Genomic DNA, 12,294 nt, shown 5'->3' on the forward strand with positions numbered 1-12,294 from the left:
CTGTAAAGCCTAAAGGTACTCGTTGGACTTTCGGCCCCTTTACGCACCTAGGCTGCAAAAAAGTGTCACATGTGGTATTGCCGTACTCAGAAGAAGTAGGGCAATGTGTTTTAGGGTGTATTTTTATGTATACCCATGCTGGGTGAGAGAAATATCTCTGTAAGTTGACAACTTTGTATAAAATTTTTTAAAAAGTTGTCATTTACAGAGAGATTTCTCACACACAGTATGGGTATATGTAAAAATACACCCCAAAACACATTGCCCTACTTCTTCTGAGTACGGCGATACCACCATGTGTGACACTTTTTTTGCAGCCTAGGTGCGCAAAGGGGCCCGAATTCCAATGAGTACCTTTTTAGGAGGGCATTTCTAGACATTTGGATCCCAGACTTCTTCTCACGCTTTAGGGCCCCTAAAATGCCAGGGCAGTATAAATACCCCACATGTGACCCCATTTTGGAAAGAAAACACGCCAAGGTATTCTGTGAGGGGCATGGCGAGTTCATTTTTTTTTTTTTTTTTTTTTTTTTTTTTTTTTTTTGGCACAAGTTAGCGGAAATAGATTTTTTATATTTTTTTTACTCTCACAGTGTCTCCCTTTCCGCTAACTTGTGACCAAAAGTTCAATCTTTCATGGACTCAATATGCCCCTCAGCGACTACCTTGGGGTGTCTTCTCTCCAAAATGGGGTCATTTGTGGGGTGTTTGTACCGCCCTGGCATTTGAGGGTCTCCACAATCATTACATGTTAGCCCGCATTAGAAGTCTCTGCTATTCTCCTTATATTGAGCATACAGGTAATGAGATTTTTTTTTCCCGTTCAGCCTCTGGGCTGAAGGAAAAAATGAACAGCACAGATTTCTTTATTCGCATCGATCAATGTGGATGAAAAAAATCTCTGCCAGAAAAAAGTGCAAAAAAAATAAGAAGGGAAAGGCGTCTGCCAGGACATCGGAGCTCCGCCCAACATCCAAACCCACTTCAGCTCGTATGCCCTGGCAAACCCAATTTCTCCATTCACATCAATCGATGTGGATGAATAAATCATTGCCAGAATTCTTCAAAAAAATTTATACAAAGTGTTTGCCAAAGCATATGAACACCACCCCTCAGCTCATAAGCCTCGGCAAATGTATATTTTTTTACTGCAGAGGAGAAATCTCGTCTTGCAGCGCCACATACACCGACTTTGTGTAATCTGACAGCAGCGCAATGCTTCTGTCAGAATGCACATCAGTGCTGCAGCTGGTCGATCGCTTGGTCCATCTAGAAGCTAAAAAAATAAAATAAAAAATAAAAACAGGCAGCAACGCAATAAATTTATTAACATCAACTTTTATAAACTTTATATAACATTTGAAACAGAACATTAACTTTTTTGCTTACCTGTGATTTTTATAAAAAAAAAAATTTAGATTATTTTTTTTTTTTTACCTTTAGAAGACAAGCCTCTCCTTACCCATGGGACAATGTGCAAAGCGCAAATCACCCAGAGATGTGGCGAAGTACATTATGCACTTAGTCCCAGGTGAAAGGAGAGGTTTGTAGCAGCTCTGTGTGAAAGGGCCCTAAGACCCCTGTGTGTCTGTCCTGTGTAACGCGATCCCTACACTAATAGTGTACCTGTGTGAGGTACTTGCGGAAACACTCCCCTATGCATAGGGCAGGCTGGTCAGGACTTTCAGGACAAAAAATGGTGGTGTCACGCCTTATTCCAGCCCTGCTACAGACACAACATCTTTTTCTTGGGGAACGGTGATTTGGGGTACCAGGATAGACACTCGGGAAGTGTCTGTCATGTAGCCGGCTAACTACATCAGGGACTTGGGGCACAGGAGTTCCTGAATGATCTCTTCCTGGAATTTTAGGAAGGATCCTGTTCTCCCAGCCTTACTGTAGAGAACAAAACTATTATAGACAGCCAATTTAATTAAACAGACACCTTCTTATACCAGCGTCTGGTGCGGCAGGACACTAAATAGGGAGCCAACATCTGGTCATTGAAGTCCACCCCTCCCATGTGAAGGTTGTAGTCGTGGACAGAGAGGGGTTTCTCAATGACTCCAGTTGCCCTTTCAATTTGTACTGTCGTGTCTGCGTGAATGGTGGACAGAAGGTAAACGTCCCTCTTGTCCCTCCACTTCACCGCGAGCAGTTCTTGGTCACACAAGGCAGCTCTCTCCCCCCCTTGCAAGTCGGGTATTAACGAGCCGTTGGGGGAAGCCCCGGCGACTAGGTCGCGCGGTGCCACAGCATTGAATTCCGACTAGATGTAAGTGCCTAAAGAGGGCCACGCTTGTGTAAAAATTGTCCAAGTATAAGTGGTACCCCTTGTGGAGTAAGGTTGACACCAAGTGTCAGACAATCTTGCCACTGCTCCCCAGGTAGTCAGGGCATCCGACCTGCTCCAGTTTTGAGTCTTTTCCCTCATAGACCCTAAAACGATATGTATAGCCTGTGGCCCTTTCACAGAGCTTATACAGTTTGACCCCATACCGGGCGCGCTTGCTGGGGATGTACTGTTTGATGCCAAGGCGCCCGGTAAAATGTACTAGGGACTCGTCTATGCAGATGTTCTGATTGGGGGTATACACATCTGCAAACCTGGATGACAAATGGTCTATGAGAGGCCGAATTTTGTGGAGCCAGTCATAAGCAGGGTGGCCTCTTGGATGACAGGTTTTATTGTCAGTGAAATGCATAAAGCGCATGATGACCTCAAAACGTGCCCTGGACATAGCAGCCGAGAACATGGGCATGTAATGTATTGGGTCTTTAGACCAATAGGACCGCAATACATTTTTCTTTTGTTAGACCCATGCTGAGGATAAGGCCCAAAAATATTTTAAATTCGGAAACTGTGACTGGTTTCCACCGGAAAGGCTGGGCATAGAAGCTTTCCGGATTGGCGGTTATATACTGTGTGGCGTAGCGGTTGGTTTCTGCCACAACAAAGTCATAGAGATCCGCGGTGAAGAACAGCTAAAAAAAACTCAAGGGCTGATTCTAAATTAGCTGTCTCCACGCAAACTCCAGACTGGGAGGTGAAAGGGGGCAATACGGGTGCGGCGGAAGCAGGGGATTTCCAATTTGGGTTTGCCAGCACCTCTGGGAGACTAAGGGCTCTACGGGCCTGTGAACGCGGTGGCTGCGACGGGAGAGTTACTGCACGTGCCACCGTACCAGCTTGAACTGCTCTTATTTTTAAAATAGCCAATCAAATAGGTATGTCAGACGCTTTTTGGTAAATAGCATCTGATATACCTGCTACCTGGTCCTTTGGTGGTCCCTTTTGCTTGGATCGACCACCAGAGGACACAGGCAGCTCTGTAAGTAGCACCAAGCACCACACACACACATTACACCCCCCCCCTGTCACTTATTAATCAATCCCAAACACTAAGGCCTTGATGGTCACGCTTGATGCTGAGAAGGCATTTGACCGCTTGAACTGGCCGTACGCCTTCTCGGTTTTGGAAGTGACCCTTTTATATTGGCAATTGGGGCCTTGTACTCTAGTCTGACGGCTAAAGTGTTTGTCAATGGAGCAGTGTCTGGGGAATTTAACATCACAAATGGCACCCGGCAGGGGTGCCCCCTCTCACCACTGATCTTCATTTTAGCTATAGAGCCTCTAGCTCAAGCCTTGCAAAATTACCCTGAAGTAAGGAGCTTACAAATACGCTCCCAATATCACTGTACATTGTATGCGGATGATATCATCCTAAGGGTCCATTTACACATCCGTGTGCGTTTTACCGATCAACGGATCCGCAAAACACTGAAACCAGCAATGTGCGTTCCGCATTTTGCGGACCGCACATCGCCGGCACTAATAGAATATGCCTTTTCTTGTCCGTAATTGCAGACAAGAATAGGGCATGTTCTATTTTTTTCAGGAACGGAAATGTGGACCCGGGGCCGCATTTCAATGTGCGGCCCCATAAAAATGAATGGGTCCACAATTCCATTCCGCAAAATGCGGAACAAAATTGCGGACGTGTGAATGGACCCTAACACTCCTCAGACCCCATGTCTTTCCTGGACAGAGGTTTGTCCTTAATTGCAGAGTTTGGCCAATTATATTACAAGGTTAATGAGGCAAAGTCCCAGGCTCTACCTTTTAACCACTTCACATCTGGGCCATTTGCCCTCTTCCTGACCAGGCCTAATTTTGATAATCTGACATGTCACTTTATGTGGTAATAACTTTGAATCGCTTTTACTTATCCAAGCCATTCTGAGATTGTTTTCTCGTGATGCATTGTACTTCATGATAGTCATAAATTTGAGTCAATATATTCCACCTTTATTTATGGAAAAAAATTCAAAATTTACCAAAAAACAGAAAGTGATTCCTCATAAAATATTTATTTCCCTGATTCTGTGGTTTACAGAAACATCCCACATGTGCTCGTAAACTGATGTAATGGCATACAGCAGGGCCCAGAAGAATAGGAGTGCCATATGGTTTTTGGAAGGCAGATTTTGCTGAACTGGTTTTTAGATGCCATGTCCCATTTGAAGCCCCCCTGATGCTTACAGTAGAAACTCCCCAAAAGTTTCCCCATTTTGGAAACTAGGGGATAAGGTGCCAGTTTTATTGGTACTATTTTGGGGTACATATGATTTTTAATTGCTCTATATTAAAAATATGAAAAACGAATGGCCTTTAAGGACCACAGCTTTGCTAGATATGTGGCGCAGTGTAAGGCTTGGATACAATTTATGCTGTCCTCACCAGTGATGGCCAGTTCGCAGTGTTCGCCGACAAACACATGCGATCTGCCATCTTCACTCACAAGTCCGGCGATGCAGAGGTAAGTCCTTACCTGTGCCTGCGCCGCAAGCCGCTCTGAAACACATGCGGTCACCGGGAGCAGGCAGTTCCGAGAACAGCCTTCATCGGGCCATCACTGGTCCTCACCCCCCATCTGATAGGTGCCCATTGCTTGAAAACAATAGACATCTGACCTGTTTGAATATGTCACATGTTCTGTTAAGTTCTGATTGTTTGTTTAATGCTGCCTTTACTCTAATCGCTCAATGTATTCGGTATTATAATTATGCCAATGCACTTGGTAGACAGACAACTGCTATCCTATACCTTATACCAGAGGTGGCGAACCTTTTTAGAGACAGAGTGCCCAAACTGCAACCCAAAACCCCCCAAAAAACACTAAACAGTGGCAGAATGGTGTTTATTTTTTATTTTTTTATATGTAGTTGAAAAAAAGGAGAAAATGAAAGTTGTTTGGTCTGAAAGCAACATCCTGTTTGAAGGAGATGTATGCAGAATGGAAATTCGCCTCTCACTTCCCACAGGGATAAGATCAGGTTTCAGTCACTTTCTTCAGAACCACAGTATTGATCTTAAGAAATCAATAGAGCTGCTAGATAAGAAGGAAAAACCTGCTGTTATTAGGTAGTGCTGTGTTTCATGGTGTGCCTTCTGTACTGAGTATTTATTTCCCAGCTTCCACAATACCAATATTTTTTATGTGACACATATTTAGTATGTTTTGACATAAAAATAAGGCACCTAGATAGAAATGTCAGATTGCTACAAAGCTCAGCAAGCAGTTATGTCTCAGTGCTTCCCCCTCTGCCCTACAAAAGGCTCTGAGCGTGTTGAATGCTAGATAAACTTTGAGAGGTGGCACCTCATTAGCCTGAGAGGAGCAGGGTGGTCGTTTTTGATGAATTGCTCAGTCTAGGCTGTTTTGAACTAGATATTAGAAGTTGGGAGCAGTGGTTATGTGAGGGTTCTGCATGGACCATACAGACCACCAGTACAGAGGATCATTTCATCTGCCAACAAGCATGAACAGCTCCTATAGTTTCATTGTCTACCATCCAGACACAAGTGGCACCTTCATTACACAGCCCTGTCTCTGTTTGGACCATTTCCAGGTGCTTAGAAGAAGGAAGGTTGGTGTCACAGTGCCTATTACGTGTCCTGCCATTGTCAGCCAGCTACCATTGCCTTCGTTTGAAGTGGTGTCATCAATGAGAAACATCAACCCCTACAAACTAGAACTATATTGTCTTCAGTGATGAATCCACATTCTGTTAGGGAATTGACAATGGTCAGGTTCCAGTATGGAAACCCATGAGCACTTTAATCCTGCCATTGCTGTGGAGCAACACACTACCCCATTGCATACTATACCCATAGTAATGGTTAGAAGAACACTAACAGGTCAGCAATATGTGTAGAACACTCATGGCAGGGCTTCCAACTGGCATTTTTCAGCAGCGGTTTCCCAGAAATGTCTTCACCAGATTGCAGCACTTCCTTTGCCTGTCTGGTGGACAGATTTATTGCCAATCGAGCATTTATGGGACCAGCTGGGATGCCAGCTTCACCAATTTATAATCTATAAATATACCACAAGATATCATCGTATGAAGTCTGTATGTCTCCATGCTCCTGCTTGGGTTAGTTTCACATCTGTGTTTTTAATTTGGCATCCGGCATAGCCGAATACTTCTATTTACCTCTGAACTCCTTTTGACCACAATGGGATCCGGCCAGTTTCCGGCACTCGTGCCAGGTTTCAGCCGGACAAAAAACCTTGCATGCGCTGTTTTTATCCAGTAGAAACCAGGCAATCATGCCAGATAACTGTCTGGATCCCTTTATAGTCTATGGCAGGGATGGCCAACCTGCGTCTCTCCAGCTGTTGTAAAACTACAACTCCTACCATGGCCTGCTGTAGGCTGATAGCTATAGACACCGTGGGCAGGCTGGAAGTTGTAGCTTTGCAACAGCTGGAGAGCCTCAGGTTGGCCATCCCTGGTCTATGGTATCCAGTGGTGAATGGCAGTATCTGGCTATGCCGAATATGGTGAAATCCAGCAGGTTGTTCCTCTGCCAGACTTTAAAAATTGAACTGCCTCAAAAATGAGGGTTCCAGCTAGAACTCTTGTGAATCAGCTCCTATCACTGGTGCACATTCTGTGTAGGAAATGTAGTATTACACGGCACTTACCAATGTCACTGGCCTTCCATGTAGCACAGCACTGCTGAGTCCTGCATTTCTTTATTTGTTATATTTGGATAGATCTATTTCTAGAAAGTTTGCGGCAGTTTTTAAATGTCATCTGCCATCATGTAGTAATACGGAAGTAGGGGTTCTTTCATTGCATAACATCTGTCAAACTGTTCTGCGGACCTGTTCACACTACATGTTCTTTTGTGATGATTGTACTGATTGTGTATTTTTTCTTTCTTTCCCTTTTCTATTAGGCTCTGGTGAACAATCCTAAAATTGACATTGTTGATGGTAAATATGCATTTAAGCCCAAATACAACTTAAAGGACAAAAAGGCGCTATTGAGACTCCTGGACAAGCATGATCAGAGAGGACTGGGGGGGATCCTGCTGGACGACATAGAAGAAGGGCTTCCTAATTCACAGAAAGCTATTAAGGTATCTGCCACCAGCCCCACAGACTGAGTAGAGCCTCACCATGCATGCATGGCTACCTCTCTATTCAGTTTCCTTCTCACCGCAGTCATGCATTCATACCTGAGTTACCTATCTTGTAGATAAACAAACAAGAACTACAAGTAGCAGCACACTGCTTTATGCACAAAGGCATGCAAGAAAATAAAAGTAAACTGCATTACTGCTATACTTACTGTATGAAAATTAGAAGCTCTTTGTGCATATTTTTGATCAAAAATATGTTGTGCCTATCTACCTTCCGGCCTACAATATGTTGGGCCTTCCTGGGCTTCCGGCCTACAATTTTCAGGGCAATGTAGAATCCAGCTACGGTCCACCCCAATTACAAGCACCAGGCAGATGGACGGGAGCGCATGGTTTAAATAGAAGCTTACCCCCCAAAAATGAGCCCTCACACAGTTCTGTAGACATAACTGTTAAAAAGGTATAGGTTCAGAATATAGAGATGGGGGGGAATAAATATATATTTTTTCAGTATTAAAACACAAGAAAATCAATTACTCTGGTATCACTGTAATTATACTAACCCAGAGAATGAAGGGCACAGATCAGTTTTATCGCATAGGGAACACCATAAAAACAGAACCCCTAATACTGTGGCTGAATTGTTATTTCCCCCCCCCCCCCCAATTCCACTCTATTTGTATTCTACATTGTATGCAATATTAAATGGTGTCACTAGCATGAACAACTTGTCCTTCAATAAACAAGCCCTCATACAGCTATGTGAATGGAAAATAAAGTTGTTGGATAGACATGTTGAGTTGGATAGTTTTCCTCAATAAATGACCGAGTTGATGTAGCTTTAGGTCACGTTTATGCAGAACATTCTGAAGGGTTCACAGACTTTCAAGCACCACTGTATTTGTTATAAACACAGTGTTGTACTTATCTCCACTTGTGTCTCAGGCTGTCTGTTGCCTTAAGGCCCCATGCACACAACCGTTTGTTTGGTCCGCATCCGATCGGCAGTTTTTGTGGGTCAACTGCGGACAACGAAAAACGCAGACAGCACAACGTGTGCTGTCTTCATCTGCATGTCCGTTCCTCGGCCCCTCAAAAAAATATAGAACGTGTCCTATTGTTTTGCGGACAAGGATAGGACATTTCTGCAGAAGTTAAATATAAGTGGTGGTATGCACTCGGCTGGGATCCTTGTTTTACGCATATGCAATTTGCGGACCACAAAACACTTATGACCGTGTGCATGAGACCATAACGTGTATTTCCATCTCCTGTGGATATGCCATAAATGTGTAAGAGATTAATCCGCACCTATCTCCAGGATTTCCCCCCTTACCCAACTGGTGGCTCTCTTGGATGGGAGATCCCGAGGCTGCTCAACCAGGTAGAACCATGGTCTGGGGAGCACATTTCTGGAGCTAGGTGAAACCCGTATCCATCAGCCATTTATATTTTTTGGATACGCCATAAGTAGTGCGGGAGGGTGCACACGGTCAGAATCCATGTTTTGCAGACCTCAAAACCGGTAGTTATGTGCATGAGGCTTAAAGGAAAGGCATGGGTATAATTGTAAAAGTAGATTTACTATTCTAAATGTTTGTGCTCCATAACTTTTTCTATTACTATTAGGCATTTGTACAGTGGTTTAACTGAGTATTTGCCGTTATATAGTTAAAAACAACTACAATTAAATGAGACCTATCTACTTTTTCCAACAAGGCTTTGGGAGACCAAATTATCTTTGTGACAAGACCAGACAAGAAGAAAATCCTTTTCTACAATGACAAAAGTTGCCAGTTCACTGTAGATGAAGGTAAGCATGTCTAAACCATGGAAGTACAGAACCTGGAGCACATGCAGTCTGCTAGGGTACATCATGTCATATCTGGGGATTACACTATGGTCCATCACGGGTCTTTCTGATTTTTGATGAGTTTGAAAGTAGACAGAAGGAGACATTGACAGAATGTGTTCATGCAGAGATCGTATGAAGATAAAGAAGCAGCACCAACTTCTTAAATTAAAAGAGGACACTCCAGACGGAAAGCTGTAGACCTTACCTGCCCAGAGCTTTCACCCCATCCAGTTTTCCATGTTGTGGTCCTCATAGATGTAGAGAATGCCTGGGACTCCTCGTGTAGGCTTTTCCCACAGCCTGCTAGCATCTTTAGGTCCTAAGTGGTGGAAAGTCCCTGGCTGGTACCTCACTGCACGAGAGTACTGTAATAAGAGCCTCACAGAAAGTTGGCTTGAGGGGCAACAGGTTAGTGAAACTGTAGGGGTACCTCCACTAAGGGCAAAAGCTGTATCACTTGAAAAAGCAAACAACAAAAAAACTTCTACTGTACTTTCAGCTTTAATTTGCACACCTTTGTGCCATTACAATAAAATATGGTTTTACAAAAAATCCTCATAATTTAACATTTAAAGGGTCACTTAGTTTTCAAAGGTTTTGATAAGTGGGTTTCTGAGTGCTAAGACCCCACCAACTGCCAGAACGAGAAGAGAGAAATGCGCACATATCGTGTAGCGAGGAGAGAGAGCACGATAGGCAAGCAATTCTCTCTCCTCATTCTAGGCATTGGTGGGTGGTCTCAGCACTTGGACCCCCACCGATCAAAACCTTTTTATATGTCTTTATGACATATTAAAAGTTTTCTGAAAACTCAGTGACCTTTTAACACACCAGATGAGGTATGGGGAGTAACATGAGTAGTATAGAGGGAGGAATATGCGCCTTTTTACATTATTGGGAGTGTACAGATTGCTTTACTGTAGGAACACGTATACTGATGAGCGACTATGAGCTGTTTCAGTGGTCGGTGAGCATGTATGTTATGTGCCATATATACATCATTAGGAGATGGATCTAGGGTACAGAAGTAGTGATGAGCGAACTTCTGTTTTAAGTTCGGCGTCTAAAGTTCGGCTTCCGGTTAGCGGAGAATCCCGATATGGTTCCCGATATGGATTCCGACTTCCGTTGTGGTCCGTGGTAGCGGAATCAATAATGGCCGATTATTGATTCCGCTACCACGGACCACAACAGAAGTCTGAATCCATATCGGGAACCATATCGGGATTCTCCGCTAACCGGAAGCCGAACTTTAGACGCCGAACTTAAAACAGAAGTTCGCTCATCACTATACAGAAGTAAAATACTGCCTTAGAATATTAAGACACACACAGTACAACAAAAGTGGTTCCTTTGTTCCACATGCGTTTTAATAGTTTGCACTTTTATTATGTAAGTGATGCGTATCTCCATCAGAGCTGAATTGTCGCAATATTAGCTATATTTTATACGTTGAAGTTGATGCCACTGTTTTTTTCCTGTGTGAACAGAGGTTGGGTTCATGTTTGTTATTGTGCAGAGATTTCAGTTTTATCCACTAGGTGGCAGCAGATGACACAGATAATCCTAATGCCTCACTCTGCTTTTGTAGAATATCGTCGAGGCATAAACGGCAGACTGTTCTTCCGATACTGGTCTGAATCAAATTGGACGATCCTCCTGTTACTCTGCACGGGAAAGGGCAATCCCCATATCAAAGTTCAAAGGATAACCCCAGCAGGCGTGCTTGTTTCCAATCTATAATATGCTTTATTTCATAATCAAAATTACAGGACGCGTTTCGGCCCGTCCAGCCTTCCTCAACTGCATGATGCTAAATGACACCATGTAACATTTCATAGACACAAATTACAATCGCCTGGTCATGACATCATCAATTACTTAAGCAAACAGGAAATTACATAGGCAGATAATCAAAGTGTATTTTCCCTTATGCCCATGACAGCACCCTTGAGAGAGCCTGCCTCTATCCAGGACAGGAAACGGGAACTTTCATGGAGAGCTTTTTAAGGAGAGACCCGACATCTATCCACCAGTTCCTGTTTCCTGTCCTATGGATAGGACGCTTCTTGGAGAGGTTTGGAATGGCTGCAGGGCCCCGCCGATAGTTTTCTATTTAGCCATAGGGGTTACCTGGTACGGCGTAAGTCTCCTCTGGGAGCCGCCTGAAGCCTGGACTAACACCCCTCCCGGTCCTGGCTCCTGTTGTATCACCCTCTCCTGGCAGTTCCGGCGGTACCGAGAGGTACCACTGTCACGTCGGATCCTCCTAACAGTGTTTAGGAGGTCCGGGGCCTGTTCTTCTCTTTTGCAGCACTCCGGAGCAGTTACAGAGTGAAGGAGTATCCAGAGCTTTCTGGGCTGGCGCACCGGAAGTGACACGGGCGCGACTTCCGGTAGTTGGAACGCACGGCGTCCTGAAAGTCAGCGCTGCAGGCCGCACAGCTGTGGGTGATGAGGGCCAAACCTGGAGTTATTTAAACTCTGATCAGTGCGCAGGTGGAGGGGTGCCAGCCAGCCAGCAAGCCAGAGGACGTCTGGAGATTTCTTTTATGGAAGACCCTCCATCCTTGGACCTTACCATGGAAGAAGACGGTGGTCAGCGCACTGAGATCCAGGACCATGATTCCAGATCGGTATTCCTGGTGGGGTGGGGCTAATCCCCCAAACTTTTTTATATTTTATACTAAGAGGGTCTTTTTTTCTGTTGTTGTCCCCAGAATATAAAAAAAAAAAAAAAAAAAACAGGAAATCCTTTGCTAAAACACACGGGAAGGAGTGTGCTACCTGTAAAAAGAAGTTAACCCCTTCCTGGCCTAAACTGCTCTGTCAGCGTTGCATTGATAAAATGCTAGAAGAGAAATCTCCTTCCTTCATGCAGGATCCCCCTCCAATGCCTGTGATTCTTGATTTTTTTGCAGAGCGGTCTAGACAAAAAACTAAGAATCAGTACTCTTAAGGTTCACGTGTCAGCCCTTAGTGCATATTTCGACTCCCC

The 12,294-nt window shown here is 44.1% G+C and overlaps 1 protein-coding gene across 2 annotated transcripts in view; it reads left to right on the forward strand.

The window, feature by feature from the left end:
- The window catches only part of GTF2E2 (general transcription factor IIE subunit 2), an 86,883-nt gene that overhangs the window by 53,868 nt on the left and 20,721 nt on the right, over positions 1-12,294 (forward strand). For both annotated transcript variants that reach the window (XM_044278621.1, XM_044278612.1), the window contains exons 5-6: positions 7,256-7,438; positions 9,161-9,254. In XM_044278621.1, coding sequence (XP_044134556.1) covers positions 7,256-7,438; positions 9,161-9,254 — 277 coding nt within the window. The remainder of the gene's footprint in view (positions 1-7,255; positions 7,439-9,160; positions 9,255-12,294) is intronic.

Source organism: Bufo gargarizans, chromosome 1 (genome assembly GCF_014858855.1).
Source record: "Bufo gargarizans isolate SCDJY-AF-19 chromosome 1, ASM1485885v1, whole genome shotgun sequence".
Lineage (NCBI taxonomy): Eukaryota > Metazoa > Chordata > Amphibia > Anura > Bufonidae > Bufo > Bufo gargarizans.